Source organism: Thamnophis elegans, chromosome 7 (assembly GCF_009769535.1).
Source record: "Thamnophis elegans isolate rThaEle1 chromosome 7, rThaEle1.pri, whole genome shotgun sequence".
Classification (NCBI taxonomy): domain Eukaryota; kingdom Metazoa; phylum Chordata; class Lepidosauria; order Squamata; family Colubridae; genus Thamnophis; species Thamnophis elegans.
In genome coordinates, this window is record NC_045547.1 from 32,694,703 (window position 1) to 32,711,962 (window position 17,260).

Genomic DNA, 17,260 nt, shown 5'->3' on the forward strand with positions numbered 1-17,260 from the left:
CATCCACCTGCCACTGTCGCAGCCACAGCAACCTACGAGATGCAATGGATGAAGCGATCGCCCTGGAGGCAAATCTGGCTGCGGTCAAGGTGGCATCCGATGAAAATTGGATGGCTGCCACCAGTTTGTTGATGTCTTTGTTGATGTGCTCTGACATCGGTGATGGGGATTCGTTGCTGCAGCTCCTGTAGCCAGAGTAAAGAAGACCGGTTGAAGAAGGAGGTGGCGGGGGCTGCCTTCACCGCCCAGGCGGCCACTTGATGACACCTTTGGGGGGGTGAGATCCCTCTTCCTATCCTCCAACTTCAGAGCCTCCTCTGGTTCCCCTGGCAGATTGGTAAGGGTATGCAGTGCCATGACCGGTGCATCGATGGAAGGCTGTGACAGCACCCGGGCCATGTGCTGATCCACATTGAAGAAGGCCTTGTCTGTGGATGTGGGCATGGGTCCCACTGTGGGAGATGCCCATTGGCGCTTGACCAGGTCAAGAAAGGCCCTGGGGGTTGGCACCGTGTCAGTCTCAATGTCGGTTTCTGCTGAGAAGCCCTGTTGTTGAGGCGGTGCTTCTGCTGCTCTGTTTCCAAGCTTGGCGGCTGCACTGGCTTTGAAGAGGAGTGACTTGTACAATGAGGGCTGGAATAACCCGGAGAAGGCCAGCTTAGGAGGGGGCATGCCTTCCTCTTCGGATAGTTTATCCTCTCTAATCTCCCCCTCCTTGCATTCCAGGTCACTGTCCTCTTGTGATGAGGCTGGGGAGCTAGGAATGTCCTCCCCCTGGGTTTCCTGGCCCTCTGGTATCCTAGGAGGGGATGCCACCTGAGGCTGCATTTGTGGCTGCTGAAATGCTGCTGCCATGCACTGCTGGAAAGCCCACATCATCAGGTGCTGAAAGTTGGGAACCCCTGTGGGAGGGTTGCTGGCTGGTGCCCATGCCCACCTGTGCAGGGGGGAATCCTAGAGGTGGTGGCCCCTTGGGCAGGGCTGAGCCCAGCAAGCAGTGGGGGGGTGATTGCCACCCCTGAGCAAGACCCCAAAGACCTGATGTGCCAATAGGGATCCTTGCTTGCAATGCAGGGTTTTCCCCTGTGGCCCCGCCTGATGGAGGGATTCCGGGAGCCTTCCCCTTTTTTCCCGGGCCTGGGATGGTCTTATGGCTGCTTGTCTTCTTGCAGATCTGCTCCAGTTTCTGGTGCCTTCATTTTTCATAATTAGAGGGGTTTGGAAGGTTTGGGGCCACCCTCTGCCTCTAGCTCCGCCCTGGGGGAAAGTTGCCTCTTCTTGGCTCTAGCCTTTGCTCCCCCCCTTCTAGGCAGCCTCCGGGGTGGCCACTAACCTGGATGGATGATCCTCTGCCCCTCCGGTGGGGCTGCTGGCTATAGCTGCAGCTACCTGGGTCCTGCCAGCCTCCTTGGTGCTGCTGGGTGCCGGCATCTTTGAACACGTGTTTCCTCCTGGCTTCAAAATGGCGCTGTGCACCAGAAAACAAAGAGTGCTGCTTTTAAAAGTCTTTCCAAGCGGCTTGTACTCCAAGGAGCTGCCACGCACCCTTGCCGCCAGTTTTTCTGCCTCCTGCCTCCTTCCAGCGCCGCTTTAGGCTTGGCTTTGCTCGTGGTCCCCTCCAACGAGTCAGACCACATGGAAGAGGCGCGGCGGAGCACTTTGGCGTCGGCAGAGCCTCCGTGGCAAGGCTTACCTTATAAGGCTTGTGCCCTGTGCCTCTAGCTTGGTGGCAGGAGTCTGGCGCCTCCTTAGGCTCTGCTCGTGGCCCCAATCAATCGGGCCACGTGGAAGCAGTGCGGGCGCTCCGCGACGCTTGAAATAGCCATGGCTCGCCGCTCGACCCTGTGTGGGGAGTGGCAGAGCGCTCCGGCGCCGGTGGAGCCTACGCGGCAGGGCTTGCCTTTGTAAGGTTTGCGCCCTTTGTCTCTGGCTTGCCCAGCAGGGTTCCTTACTGAGTGATGCCTTGTCTCACTCAGAGGCCTGGGCAGCGGGCCGCCCCTGAGGGCTTACAGCAGTCCTTTCACAGCCCAGGGAGCTGTCTAGCTCACATGCGGCTGCTGCGGTTGGAGATAATTTCTCTTGCTGACTTTTCGGGTTTTTTGAATATTTTTCCTCCAAATTTAACAGAGATCCAGGATGGCAAACCGTCCAGTTGAGGGACTGAGTCGATAACTGGGCGGTACATGGTGGACCAGGGGCGTGTCCCAAAAGCCTATTTGACTCAGTCCAATCAACGAGAGGATAAGGTCAACCCATCCTGGATACTCCTCCCCTCACTATGGAGAAGATACTAATTGGGCTGCTCTATTTTTGACTTCCAAGTGGTCTTGGAAGTGATAGCAAAAGACTTATTAACATGGTAGTAACATGCAGTTAAGCTTGAGCAAATATGGTTACAATTGGGAACCAAACATAATTTGATCTTCACAAAAGCAAAGCAATTGTGGTTAATCTTGCAATCAGGCAACAAGTTATATACATGCTTGAAAAGTGCATTTGTGTACATTTTGCTGTCTGGGAATATTTTTTTCAATTTGATTACATTGGAATGGTGAAGGAAATAAGATTTTATATAAACTTTGTTTCATGTGGTTGTAATATTAAAAAATAGAGGAGTCTGCAATCCATAAATTGTCTACATTTTCATGTTTTAAGAATCACATAACAATGTAGTTGGCTGTCTTCTAAAACATTTTGAATTCTATTGTTTGTCGTTTGAATTGAATTTAAAGTTTTTCACCAATGGTGGTTATGCCCTTGCTGTGATTACAGTTGTATATTTTACTTCCAACAAACTTCCAAGTCCCATCTGTTCTTCTGAGGTAGTAGATTAGTAAATCACTCCTGAAGTTACACTGTACTTTGGGAGGGATCTCTGTAACCTGCAAAATGCAGTACAACTGCAGGAATGCTCCCTTTCTAGAAATCTTAAACAAAATGAAATCTCAAAAGTAAAATTGCAAATTATCTATTATGAGGAACCTATCATAATTTATGATAAAATATTGGATAACAAGACTACTTTATTTTGGGGGTTTGGGGTATAATTAATTTCTATTGTAATCGTGCAATTATCCTTGCCACTCAATAGCATCTGTTGCTGCACCTGCCCTCTTTCATGTGGTGAGTTGATTATTCCTTGTAATCTTTCTATTGCATCTGTAACAGCCTATCACTATAATATCAAGGATAAAAAATGCCAAACAGCTCCTTAATCTATCACATTACAAACTGTACAGTATGTTTTATGGATCATAATTTGGTCTGTAAAAATAATTGTTTGGGAAAATAGGGATAAGATCTAAAAGATTGTGCATTATATTCCATTTATATACTGGGGCTTCCCTAGTATTCTCCCTTCTACTCTGCTGCTGCAGATGTTCATGCTTCTTCTAATTGTTTCTGAAACTGGATGGCAGGATTGAACATGACGCCAAAAGTTGTAGTGAAAATTAACTTGACAATCTCTTTTCCTATTTATTCATACAATTATCTACTTGTCCTGGGTGTGAACAGAACTGCGGCCTTGGGATGCTCGTTGAAAAGATATGTCCACGCCCTGAGAGTATGGGCCCTGGAAGGAACTGGAGCTGGAGGAAGGTTCCATGTTCCGGAAGGGCTGTCTTCTGTGGAAGTTCGGACCCTTACAATCAGACATTTTAGTGACTGAAGGCATGGCCTCCTTTTTTTCCTTATTTTCATTAAGGACCGGATCTAGGGCGTCCCCAAAGAGCTTGCCCCCTTTAAAGGGTGCAGAAGCAAGCTTCCCTTTGGACCTCATGTCCACATTTCAGTGTCTAAGCCATAAGAGGCAACGGATGGTGACGTTGGAGGCTAGGGCCCTAGCCCTAGGCACAAACCTAGCAGCAGTCAATGTGGCATCAGCCATGTACTCTGTCGCCGCAATGATCTTGTTGACATCCTGCCTCAATTTGGTATCCCTGGCCGGGAGTTTGGCAAGCAGCTGCCTCAACTTCAGGAGAGATGTCCTGGAGAGGAAGGACGCAGAGGCAGACATCTGCCCAAGCCGCCGCCTGATGGATCTTATGGCATGCTTTTTCTGCTCTTTTATCCTCTGCTTTGAGCCCCACCAGGAGGTCAGGGGGAAGGATCGAGGAGGAGGTGAGCACTGCCATAGGCGCGTCCACGGGAGGCAACTTCAACAAGTCCTCCAGACTTACATCCACCGTGTATAACTTCCTATCACTACCACTGGGGGTGGCAAGGGTGCCTGGCTGTGCCCATTGCTTCTGCACAACGTTGAGGAACAATTTTGGAACCGCAACAATTTCCTGTGCCTGAACCGGTTCCTTAAAAAGACCCTCACTAAGGTCCGTGGGATCTGGGGGAGAAGAACCCAAACGGGTCAAGGCCTTAGCTTTATTTAAAATAGTCTTGAAGCGAGCTTGCTTAAACAAACCAGTAAACGTTTGTCAGGGAAAGCCCCTTTGTCCCCTGAGAATTCAGGTTCTGGGTCAGGAAGGATGTCCTCCTCCCAGGCCGAATCCTCTCTGGCCAGTGAGAAATGTGGAGAAGAAGGGTGTTGGTCCTGAGGGGCCTCCTGGGGTGCATCCTGGACCAGGTTAGGGCGGGACCTGCGTGGGCGTTTGGCCTGTTGCTGCATGCCTGTTGCTATCCCTTGGGAAATGGCCCTAGCAATGACCTCCTGCATCTCTGCAGAGAAATCAGGGCCCTGATCCTCCACAGGCTGGGCCCTGATGGGGGGGCTGAATGATAGGCTGTTGGGGTGGTAGGGGACCCACAGGCACTAACCCCTCCTCCGGTTCCGATGGGCATGCAAAGAGGTTGGCCTGGTCAGCCATTGAGGGCCCTGGAGAATTTGCAATGGCAAGGGAAGCAGTAGGGGAAAACTCCTGCCCTTCCTCCTCACTATCAGTTGCAGGGTGCCCCTGACTTGGCTGGTACTCGGGTGAAGGCTCCCTAGGGGAGACATGCATGGTGGCCTGGGCCTGCTGCTGAGCCTTGCTGAACACCTTCTGTTGACAGATGGTGTCCCTGTCTAGGCCTGAGCCCTGCTTCTGCCCTTCCCTGGAATAGGGCTTGCTCTCTTTAATGGCCTCCCAGGCTGCCTTGCCAGCTCGTCTGGAACAGGTCCTGCCAGTGGAGGGGTCTGGCTGTGATGGATCCTCAGGTGCCCGGTCTACCATGACTGATGTTGTTCATGAGTAATTGATCAAGGCATGGAAAGCCTCCGCTCACCACCTTCACAGCTGTGGAGGACTGGGCCGTAGCACTCTGAATGAGAGGCATTGAGGGCAGCAGGAGCAAGATGTGGTGGAATCAGGTCAAAGAACCTTTGGTGAGACTTGGCAGCTCCCAGCACCCACGCAGGTCGATTGTATAGGAATATGACTCAGGATGACCAATGAAATCTCGTCTGCTGCTATTGCCAAATCATAAGTCACAAAGAGAGGCAGACCCACCAGAGGGCCTGATAGGAGAGCTCCGAGTGGCAATCTGCAGAGAGCCAGGTGACCAGGCAGCTGTGGAGATTTGCATGGGAAAACAAGCAACCAAAATGGCAGCTGTCACTTCTGACCTCCTCAAAATGGCCACCAGAACTCAATTTGCAATTCCCTGAGACTCTGCGCCAGCCGCCAGCTCCTCTAGGCGAGGGCAGTTGGAAGCAAGGAAGACCATAGCGGAGAGAGCGATTGCAACGGGGATTGCTACGATCGCGCGGTCGTCTGAACTCCAACCCATGTGCCTCCGCCGACAGCTGCCTGTAGCCTCGCAGCGCCCGGGTGAGCCCAGGACACCAGAGAGACTAGGAAGAGCGAGGAAGGTTAAAAAAAAACCAAAGAAAATCCAACGAGGCAAAAGAAAGAAATCTCACCAAGCCTGCTTTCTAAAATAAGAAAAAAATAGTTAAAAGAAACAATGGAGAGTCCAAGCAATCTACTAGCATTGAAGAGAAATTTGAAGCAAGTCCACTGGGCTGACTGAATTGGAAAAAAAATGGAGACTGGTCAGCACCAGAGGCGTGGTTAAACAATTCAGTCCTGGGCAGATTGGCTGTATTTAACCCATGCTTGGACTCTCCAAGCAGCGCCCAGAAAAATTACAACTTACTATCTTCTGGTTTCTAGTTTGATGACTTGGCTTGTATACCAAATTATGTATGCACTTAAGAAGTTATAATATAAACTTGCAAGTCACTGTTAACAGATAATCACAAACACTCATTTCTAAGCTTTTACTTTGAGGGAGGATTTGATATTGTAATGAACTGAACAGTTATAGGATGTCTTAATGTGTAATCAGATTAAACATTTTATAGAGTCTAAGCTAGATATTGAAATCTGAAAGCTATGAAATCTGAAAGTTATATTCAATTAATAGAATCGTGACTTTAGTTAAAGAGTACGTTCAAATACATGTTCAGTTATGAACTCTTTAAATTCAATGTGAATTGTACCAATTAAAATTATATTTAATAAGTTTAGTTATCTTGGGGGAAACTTGTCAGTATGAACTAGAAATGAACTATATTATCATTAATAGTAATTTCATGGTTTTGCTTTTTTTTTTTAAGAATTCCTTATTAGAATATCATTCATGAAAGGTTGGGAAGGAGATCGAGATACGGCTATTCTAAGTATATTGCACTGCATCAAGATAGTGTGTGATATTAAAATATTCATGCTTGGTTTAATAAAAGTCAAAATTAAAAACTCTTAACTGATCTGTCACTTTTTATTTAATTTTTAGATGGGAATGATGAACAACCCCGGTCCTTATGTCCCGCCATATAGCCAAAACACTGGGCAGCCAATTGGAGCCAGTGGACTTGGTCCCCAGATGCAAAATAAGCCGGTATTACCTAACAGTTTGCCACAGTTTCCAATGGACAAGAAACCAGTGCCTGCTCCTGTTATGCCTAACATGGTAAGTAGTAATTTTAATAGAAAATTCTTTTACAGTTAATTCGGAATATTGTAGTATTTCCGTGCTAATGGTTTACATGCTGTTTCATCACTTAATTGTCTCTGAAACTACAGTGGGAAAAGCTGTGTTGGAGTGGGGGAGTAATTTATCCTTGAAGTCTTAACTAGAAATAAGTTACTGGATCTAGAAGGAATGTTTCAGCTGAATTATCATTTCTTCTGAGCAGTTTTCTCTGATCTATCTTTTTGTCATGCAATTTTATTGCACCATTGAATCACAGGTGAGGCTGCAGGAAGATATCATTAAGCATACATACCATTTGCCATAAGTTTCATTGTTAATTGAAACTGGCTAAGGAGATGGTGTTATACTTGTGAGGGGCCGTTTATAGAGTAGAGTGATGGTGATTCTTAAAATATAAGGAATAGAACCTTTTACAGGATAGCAGAAACTGAAAGAGAACTGAGTGACCTTCACTGGAGTAAATGAACACAGGAAAGATTTATGGTTGGAGAAATATAATATGTATGGTATTTTAGAGTAAAATTGAGGCAGTAAATTATTAGGAAATTTGAAGAATGTGATAGCAACAACTGAGTAGCCTGGGAAAAAGGAGAAAAAATGATAGCAACCATAAGAATAATGTGTTGAGTGAATTAATGGTGATAAAGTGAATATAATGAACTAGTTATGAAAAATTGCTATAGGGACCCTATAAGAAAAGCCTAACTAATTTTTAATTTAAACAATTATCCTTCCCCCATAAAATAAGTCATTGCACCTTTATATATTTTGGGGTAGGAGGGAAAAGGTACCAAGTTCTGGCAATATGTTTTTGTGTATAGCTTGTAATCTTCAGTTAGTGTGTATTTTAAAGGCTCTTACCCTAAGATCCCCCAGAAATATAATTTGGAAATGTGGAGAGTTGTGGCCTATACACTGATGATCTTTACAGATGTAAATGGCTGTATTATGTTATTCATAATTTCAGATTCTTTTGCAATCACATTCACATTTCTTCGTTAATAAATTATGACACAATCTGTTGCCATCAACCATTTCTTTAACCAACTCTATTCTCTACTTACTATTTTAGAATTGTTTTAAATTCTAATGCAACATCTAAATCAGAATTGATGTAAGGCTTTTAATATTATTTGAGATTATCAACCACATCATAGTTTTATTATTTAAAAAATATTTTGTCTTCTATGCTTAGTGAAATTTCATGGAACAGCACCTTTTACTTTAGCTTTAAGTTCATAATATAAAGGAGATGGTTCCTATTCTGAAAAAGGATTGTTTGTACCCCTCTATGAAAATTTCTACTGATCCAGGATGTACAGGTAGTCTCATTTGTTTGATAACCATTCAGAGTTTCAATAGAACTGAAAAAGGGTAACATGACCATTTTTCATACTTATGATGGTTGCACCATCCCCATGGTCACGTTATCAAAATTTGGACTCTTTGCAATGTCCTGGGGCCATGTGATCACTTTTTGTGACCTTCTGATAAGCAAAGTCAGTGGGGAAGCCAGATTCACTTAACAACTGCAGTGAGTTGCTTAATTGTGGTAAGAAAGTTATTGGACAAAATTTAATGTCTCACTTAGCAACTGAAATTTTGGGCTCAATTATGGTCATGAGTCAACGATTGTCTGTATCACTTTGATATTTATACTGTGTTTCCCCGATAATACGACCTGTCCCGGAACTAACGCTTTGCCACATTTTTCGCGTGGGCAAAAATATAAGCCCACCCCCCAAAATAAACCCCCTAGACAACCCCCCATCCAGCCAGACAGAGCACCGCTCACTGACCTAGCGGTATCCCGAAGGTGCCAAGCCGGGGAGAGGGCGCTCACGTTGCTTGCTGCCTTCAGGATACTGCTAGGTTGGGGAGTGGCATTCTGCCTGGCTGGAGGGGAGAGTTGCTGGGCAGCTGCTCCCTTGTGAGTGGGCTCCCAAAGAGCCGGGCACAGCCTCGGGGCGAAGCAGCCATGATGTGACCACGCTCACGAGCAGCCACCCAGCAAATCCCCTCTCCAGCCAGGCAGAGTGCATTCACTGACCTAGGGGGTATCAGTAAGGCGCCAAGCCACATGGTGCTCTGTCTGCCCCCCAGCTCCCGCGGCTTGGCAATTCGGGATATCCCCTAGGTCAGTGCATGGAGCTCTGCCCAGCTGGAGAGGGGGGGTTGCGCAAGCGCCTGCTCCACCCCCAGCCTCACCAAGCCCTTACGCAGCTCTCCCAGGACGCTGCCCACCACCACGCTCCGAGCAAAACTTCCAAACTCCAAAACTCCACTGCCGAGTCTTCCAGCATCGGCCACTCTAGGAGTGCTCTCTATGGTGGGCCGGATGCTGGAAGACTCCCTGTCCGGAAGACTCTCTGTTTGGCAGCCGGCCCACCATAGAGAGCACTTCTAGAGCGGCCGATGCCAAGCCACAAGAGCTGGGGGGGCGGACAGAGCGCCATGTGGCTTGGCGCCTTAGTGATACCCCCTGCCTGGAGAGGGGATTTGCTGGGTGGCTGCTCGTGAGCGTGGTTACCTCATGGCTGCTTCGCCCCTGAGACTGTACCCGGCTCTTCGGGAGTCCGCTTGCAAGGGAGCAGCCGCCCAGCAACCCCAAAACAATATGCCCTCCCTGATAATAAGCCCAACGCCATATTTCGTGGGGCAAAAGAAATAAGACCCTGTCGTAATTTCGTGGAAACACTGTAGCTTCAAATAAACTCAAGTAGAAGTGCACAGAATCTCTCCCCAGAATAATAATTTGAAGTCACCCACAGAAATCTTTCCTATAGTTTTATCTTTTGAGGTAAGCTGCATCAAAGAAGGAAGTTGTATACTTTCTCTACAGAATGTCCATCACATGGAATCTCATTTGCCACGTTCTCTCATTCGATATTTAAGGATCCCTGGGACTTGAGTGACATATACATTTAATAAATATCGTATTTTAATTATTTAATTTCTTTTGTCTTTGTTATTGTAATGTATTTGTGCCAGCTTGAGAAATTTATTGAAGTCTCATCTCAGATTTGGTGTTGAGGCATCCTGGAATGCCTATGCAGGGATTTGGGCTGCCATAACCACCATGGATCTGTCTCATTGTATTTCTGGCTAGCACACGTTGCATATCATATCATTCATTCATTCACTCACTCACTCACTCATTCATTGATCTATTCATTGTACTTGGGCAAGTGGAAGGTAGTCTGAAAGGAAGGGATCTTATAGCCATTCCCCTCTCCTGATGAATCTACTTTCTATTTAGATTAGGCTTGCAGCAGCTATCCCTCTTTGCAAAAAAAAAACATGACTTTTTTAAGGAGGTACAGAGAGCATTCTCACTTGATACCAAGCATTTTTCCCCACTTTGGATCTGAACAACGGCATTCTGTCCACAAATATTCCTGATGTCTGTTTCAAAACACTTGCAAGAATCTTTAGTAGGGATTTTTCCTTTCTAAAATCCTAACAGTTTCAGCCTACATTGATTCACTTAACACTTATATTTCATAAATAGGAGTTACCGTATTTTTCAGAGTATAAAATGGAGTATTTCCCCCCCCCCCTAAAAGTGTGGAAATGTTGGTGCGTCTTATACACCAAATACAGCCATTTTTGCCTCCCAAAGCCCCGCTCTTGCATCCCATTTTTGTGAGAAATGGGCTGGGTTTTTTTTTCAAAAATGGGGGTGTTTTGGCCTTCCCCCATCCCCCAGAAGCACTCTGCAAGCTTCAGCAGGGCTGGGGAAGAGGAAAAACGCCCCTGTTTTGGTGAAAAACGAAGGCGTTTTTGTCTTACCCCAGGCCTGCTGAAGCCTGCAGAATGCTCCTGGGGGCCGGGGAGGACAAAAACTTTTTTTTCTTACTTACCTCTTTGAAATTTTGGCGCGTCTTATACACTAGTGCATCTTTTTTTTTATAAAGATTTTTTTTTCTTTTTGAATAACCACAAACAGACAAAACATAAAGAAAAAAACAAAACACAAAAACCATCTTCCATTACAAGTTGTAGAAAGTGTGCTGATTGGTTACAAAAACCTCCGTGCATCCCTTCCACAGTCATCACCTACAATTCATATCAAATCATATATTTTAAATCAAATATATATATATTACTATCATCATACCTCAACCTTCATTTGACTATAATTGTTTTTACATCCTTTTATATAAAATATTCCAGATTTAAAGCAAAACCACATAATGGTATTCTATTAGCTCTTCCCAATATCACCCAGTAATATTACATCTTTATAACATGTTCTAAATAAAAATTGGTTATATTTAATAACAGAGTTTCTAAATCTTCTTTCGTAGTTACCATTTGCAATTTATATCAAATTTCCTCTTATCAAACCAATACATATATATATGCATTATTAACATTATCAATCAATTATTTAACTGTATGCATTATCACTTCATTTTATACTTAATGCTCTAAATTTAACTAAATTTGACTTAATTTTTTATTATAAGCTTTCATTACATCAACCTGTGTCTTTCCAGTAATAGTGCAGTCTTATGTCTCTTGCCATTTGTGGCGTTAGTATTCTGGTTATTTCCTTAGTAAGTTTTGTATGGACTTCTCTTCGCAACTTACTGCTTATTGCATATCTTGTATAAGCTCGAAACCCTCCATCTGCTTCTTCGATCAGCTTATCTTTGGTTATCACTAGTGCTTTTGACAAGATTTCTCTCCTTAGTTCCATCAATTCTTCTCTCCTTTCTTCTTCTATACTTTGAAATCTGGGGTAGAGCTCCAGTCCATTTATCTCCCCTTTCCATATTCCACTCTTTCCATTTCCAACCATGCTCAGTTCACTGTCAGTATCAACAATTTTCTTGTCTCTTTGTTTATTTTTTCCTTCAGTTTTTAGAACTCTGACCTCTACTTTCTTCATTGGATGAACATCCTCAATTTTTCCATCAAATTTCACTGTTCTACGATCTATGTTCTCCAATCTCTTCTCAATTTTCTCTGTTGTTTCTAATAATTTTTGAATTTCAAACATCTTTTGCAATGTTAAGGTTTCTTTTTCATGTTGCACCATTCTTCCAACTTGTAAACTGCCACTCTGGCATTCAAAACTTTTTATTAAATTTAAAGCAAGTTCACTTATAATCTTTCAAAACAAGGCTTTGTTTTCACTCCACTCCAGCTGCCAATAAAACTCCCGAAGAGTACCTGTATAAACAACCCATGCTCTTCTCACTATCACTCTCTGTAAACAAGCTGAGGAACCTTGAAATGCAAAGTAATCAAAGAGAAAAAAGAAAAAACAATATTTCCAAACCTTCCAAGCCTCCAGCCTCCAAGTGGCAGTGTTACTTCCTTTCCCTCTGTTATTACATCCCCTCTTTGTATTACTTTTATATCTTCTTTATATTCCAGGCTTAAAGAAAACAAAATTCTTAAATGGAGCAAAAAAGAACCACCGTCCAATCCAGCATTATAAAAATAAGGAAAAAGATTTTATTCCATAGGTATAAAAAAAGAATATAAAAAGTAGAAGAAGAAAAACTAATCTGTTCAATTTAAAGAATAGGAAACATTTGCAAAAGTTCCATCCGTAAAAGAAAATTTTAAAAAAGGATAACACACTGTCTAATGTAGCTTAATTTTGCCGCTTGTTCTCTTCTGTTTTCAAATTTAATTTAGCTTTGATTTTTTTGGGAGGTAGTCTAATACGATTTCTCACCAGATGAACACACTTTCTCTTTCTGTTTTCCTCCTGTTCCGGAGCTGTCCCAACTTCAGCAGCTTCAATGGCTGCGCTTCTGTCGCTGGCAAAAAGGGATTCCCTTGGATCAATCAGGGACTTTGCAGTGTCCCTGAGATCAGCAGAACGTACTCTTCTCTGTCACCGTCTCTTCGGGACAGTTTAGGTCCAGAAGGACCGTCCAGTGGCAAAAGTATCGACTGTGATCTTGGAGCTCCAAGATCTCATGTCGTGTCATTGCGATGTCAGCTCCTCCTCTCCACCAGTGCGTCTTATAGTCCGAAAAATATGGTACCTAAATCAGAAGTCTCCAACCTTGGTCACTTTAAGACTTGTGGACTTCAACTCTCAGAATTCCCCAGCCAGCCATGCCAGGGGGGGGGCATGGGCAGGGCTGGGGTGGGTGGGGTTGTGTACACCTGCGTGGGAGCTGGGGGGGCATCGGGGACACAGGTGGGCGTGCACATTGCATTATGGATGTATGTTCATGCACATCTGTCGCACTCACACACACTTTCGGCATGTGGCGACAAAAAGGTTAGCCATCACTGCTCTATAGTCTTCCCAGATATTGTTATTTAGTAGCCAGCCATCTCATCCGAGCAGCATACAATTTTTTTAAAAAAACAATGCAACAAAATAAACAATATAAAACATAATTTGCAGGAAAGTGCATGCAATTTCCCTAACAATACAGCAACTTTGCAGGCCAGACAGCAAACCCATGTTTTCAGGTCTTTCTGGAATGCCACCTAGTTAAGAGCCAATCTCATCTAAGTGGGAATGATATTCCAAAAGATGGAGGCCACTGTGGAAAATTGTGGTGTAATTATATTGCTTTTTTGGGGGAGGGGGATCTGTCTTCAGTTACTTAGGATAATTAATGTCTTTAGGTTTTTTTTTTTTTTTTTAAAAAGATCTACACTTTGTTCATCTTTGATTTGGGATACATGTTGGATACCAGCAAATTTTTATTTGTTCCTTCACTTATTTTAATCCAGAGTCTCTACACTGAGATCATTTAGTAATCATACTTACAATGTAACTCATTTCTCATTCCATAGTTTCTATACCTTTTGAACCAACTTCAGTCACAGTATTCCTTTTCTGAATTCTCAGCTTGCCAGAATTCCATTATGTCTATTAAACCATATTTGCTTTTGGTTCTAAGAGTTCACACTCATCTTGTTTATTTCCCATACTGTGATAGATATCCAATGTCAAACATTTTTAATCTCATCTAGTGAACTTGCTCTTTCATTTGATTACCTTCCTTATGGAAACTTACCTCTTCTGTCAGTTTTGCTGGTAACATCTCATTTGTATAATCTGATACGTCTTTATCCTTTCTTATCTTAAGTGTGGCCACTTGCTTTGCCAACCCTCTTTTTTCTCCAGGACATGCTACATGGTTTTGCTTGCTGCACAATAGCCAGGTTGTTCTCCTGTGCACTGCTTGGAGAATCCAAGCATGGGTTATCTTCTGTCTATTTGTCAGAGACAGAAGTAAAAGCTTTGGCCATTCCTCTCGGCTGAGCCCAGTTTTTCTTCTCAGTCTGGCTAGAGAGACATATGTAATTTATTCTCCATGCTTAGATTTTTCTATAAGAGCTACAAAACTTCCAAAGAAGGTAGGCTTTGCGGCAGGGATCCTTTCATCCCCCTGCTAAGGCAGACTGCAGCAGTGCTCATCATTCGACTGCAGCGGCTGGTGCGCAGTCAGATTGCATTTCAGCAGTTTGGCAGAGCGCTAACAACTGTTTTTGCACTACAAAGGAGAGGCAAATCGCTGCAAGCTGATCCAGGCCTTTTGGGCTCTTCAAGTGCCCGCACCCAGCCTCCTTAGCTGCAGGTACCTGTACACCTCAGGCGATAGTTGCTGGACCGAGACTTCGACTCCTGTTCCAACTTTCAGCTCCTGTTTTTGCGCTTGCAAACCATGTTGTCAGTTTTGCGCCATTTCTTTTGACTGGCATCCATTCACAGTGAGTTATTGCACTCTCCCTTGGATCGTTTGAAGAGCAGAGAAATATTTCAGATTCACTACCCAGCCTTGTAATTGAGGAGTTTTTTCCCAGGCTTGGGATTTGCCCCAAATTTGTATTACAGCTAGAGCAAGAAAATCGGCTAACAGTAACAGTTCGGACCATTTTCAAATGGCGGACTGCTCATTGCCTGCAAGCAGCAGCCTAGCTGAACCTTCCCCCAGGCAACAGAGGTTGGAAAATTCTGACTCCAGAGGGGCTACATCAGCTTCAAGAGGGCCTTCAGCCAAGTCCCAGGCCCTGGATTCAAGGAGAGCTTCATCAGCCTCTGAGAAAGATGCAAAAAGGAGGCAAAAGGCTTTGGAAAAGCACATCTCAATGGCCCAGAAGCAGACAGGGTTTCCAGAAATCCAGTGGGTAGGCCTGTGGTTTCCCGCCCTTTGGAGACGGAACTGCCCTCACAGATTTTAGAAGATAGCCAACTAAATTGATCACCTAATGACTCCAATGAGATGCATCCTTTTCAGACAGCCTCTTATGAGGAGGATGTTGCTCCTCTCCTGCCTGGCATCAGCAGGATTAGAGCCCACTTCGGATATTAGGCTTTCTGCCCCGGCAGCTACCTTTACTCCCACAGCAGTGGGGCTCCGCTCTGAGGAGGATCAGGGCCCTGGTCTCTCTCAGAAATTGTGTAACATCATCGCTGAGAGCATATCGCAGGACATAGAGACAGCACTATTCCGGAGAGAATTTCCATACCACCCACCACCAGGGCTTCCTCGATTATCAGGCCTGCAACCTCAGACTCAAACTGGTCTGGCTTACATGCAGGATCCCCATTCTTCATCCCCTTCCCTCCATAGTGAGGTTTCAATCATGGGGGATGATGATGATCCAGGGGACGAGGACCTATCTGAGGATGAAGGCCTCATCCCAGATAAACCTTCGTTCACAGGGCTGATTTGTTCCACTCTAAGACCTTGCTCTTTAAGGCCAAAACAACAGTCAATATGGGGAAGGCAAATAAGCTGGCTGATACGTCCCCAGCTTCTCAGATCCTAGCGATCTATTGTTCACAGAGTCAGTGAAGGAACAAAAGGTCATTCCTTCCCCAAAGCTATTTGTAGATGTCATTCAGCGACAGTGGCCCCAACCTGGCTCCATTGCTGCCCCCAGTGGGATCGATAGGAAGATGTATGGGTTGGATCAGGACATTTAGGAGCTTCTTAAATTACCGACTGTGGACGCTCCTCTGGCCTCTTTGGCAACATCCTCCCTTCCGACATAGTGAATGGTGTAAGAGCTGAGGATACAAAGGCAGAGATGTCTTCTCGCAAGATGCACCAGGCAGCCACCTGGACAACTAGATCAGTCACAGCGGCTTCCTTCTTTAATAAGGCATCCTTGCTCTGGCTCTGTCAGATGCAGTCCCCAGCCTCCCCTGGGGACAGCAGGCTGCAGCAGGATATGAATATTCAGCAAATACAACCCTCAACGCGGCCAAATTCACATCTAGGGCCATGGCGTCTAACGTTACCTCTCGTCGCCTCGTCTAGCTGCATCACTGGCGGGCTGATATGAAATCAAAGTGGAGGTTAGCCTCAGCTCCCTTTAAGGGTGGCATCCTTTTTGGGGAGGTACTGGACCATAACCTAGTTGAGGGTAAGGATAAGAGGAAGATTTCTCCTCACATGTACAGGAGGGCGGAGCCACTATCTCCAGCAGCCTTTTCAGCCCCCCGGAGACAGGGTTCAACACCCCTTCTTATCAAAGATCATACCCTCAAAGCATTGACTGCCCTCGGGACAGGTCAATCTTTATAAATAGGGTCAGACAACCTCATACCAGGCGGCCTTTTGTAGGTCTAGCAAGTCAGAGTGACTTTCAATCTGGTCATCCCATTGGCAGTCGATTACCACTATTCGCCAGCCAATGGCAAGAGACCACTATAGACGCTTGGTATCTGCGAACAGTGAGACTCAGCTTCACTTTAGAATTCTGTTCCATTCCCAGGGACAACATCAAAAGAGCACTGATAGAAACTGAGATCCAGCACTTGCTGGACATTCAGGCCGTAGAGCCAGTGGCCACGGAGCGACGGGCTAGGATTTTGCTCAATCCTCTTCCTGGTCCCGAAAGAATTCCCCTATTTATGTTCTGAACTCAAAGAAAAATGTCATTTCTTACTGATCTGTGCTTAAGGGAGATCCTTAAGATTGGTAATAAAAGTTGCACAAAAATTATACAGGGTAGTAGTGCTTAATTGATGTTTTCTATAGACAGTTGTTTATCTAGTATCTCAGTAGAGGTTTTATGCTGAAACGACCCACTTTCATTTATATATTTTCAGTGATACCATAACTCAATATGTGACAGTGCTAGAGGTCCATGAACTTACTTCTTCAATGCTTTATGTATTTGTGTTACTCCATATAAAGGGATGATTCATTTCTGTGTTGGTTATCAAAGACTGCAACTAATTCTAATAATGAGATTAAATTAGTAATGAAATCATTTGACATGAGGTACTGTTTAGTAGGGGTGATAATAAATTGGGATTGTGAGCTTTATCTAAGGGATTATATGTAGTGGGGAATTCAAAACAAAATAGCAGTTTCCATCTTGT

At 44.6% G+C, this 17,260-nt stretch overlaps 1 protein-coding gene across 1 annotated transcript in view; it reads left to right on the forward strand.

Moving 5' to 3' along the window:
- EP300 (E1A binding protein p300) overlaps window positions 1-17,260 on the forward strand; it is a 75,277-nt gene that overhangs the window by 14,364 nt on the left and 43,653 nt on the right. Inside the window, 1 exon segment of the mRNA XM_032222087.1 lies at window positions 6,733-6,909. Coding sequence (XP_032077978.1) covers window positions 6,733-6,909 — 177 coding nt within the window.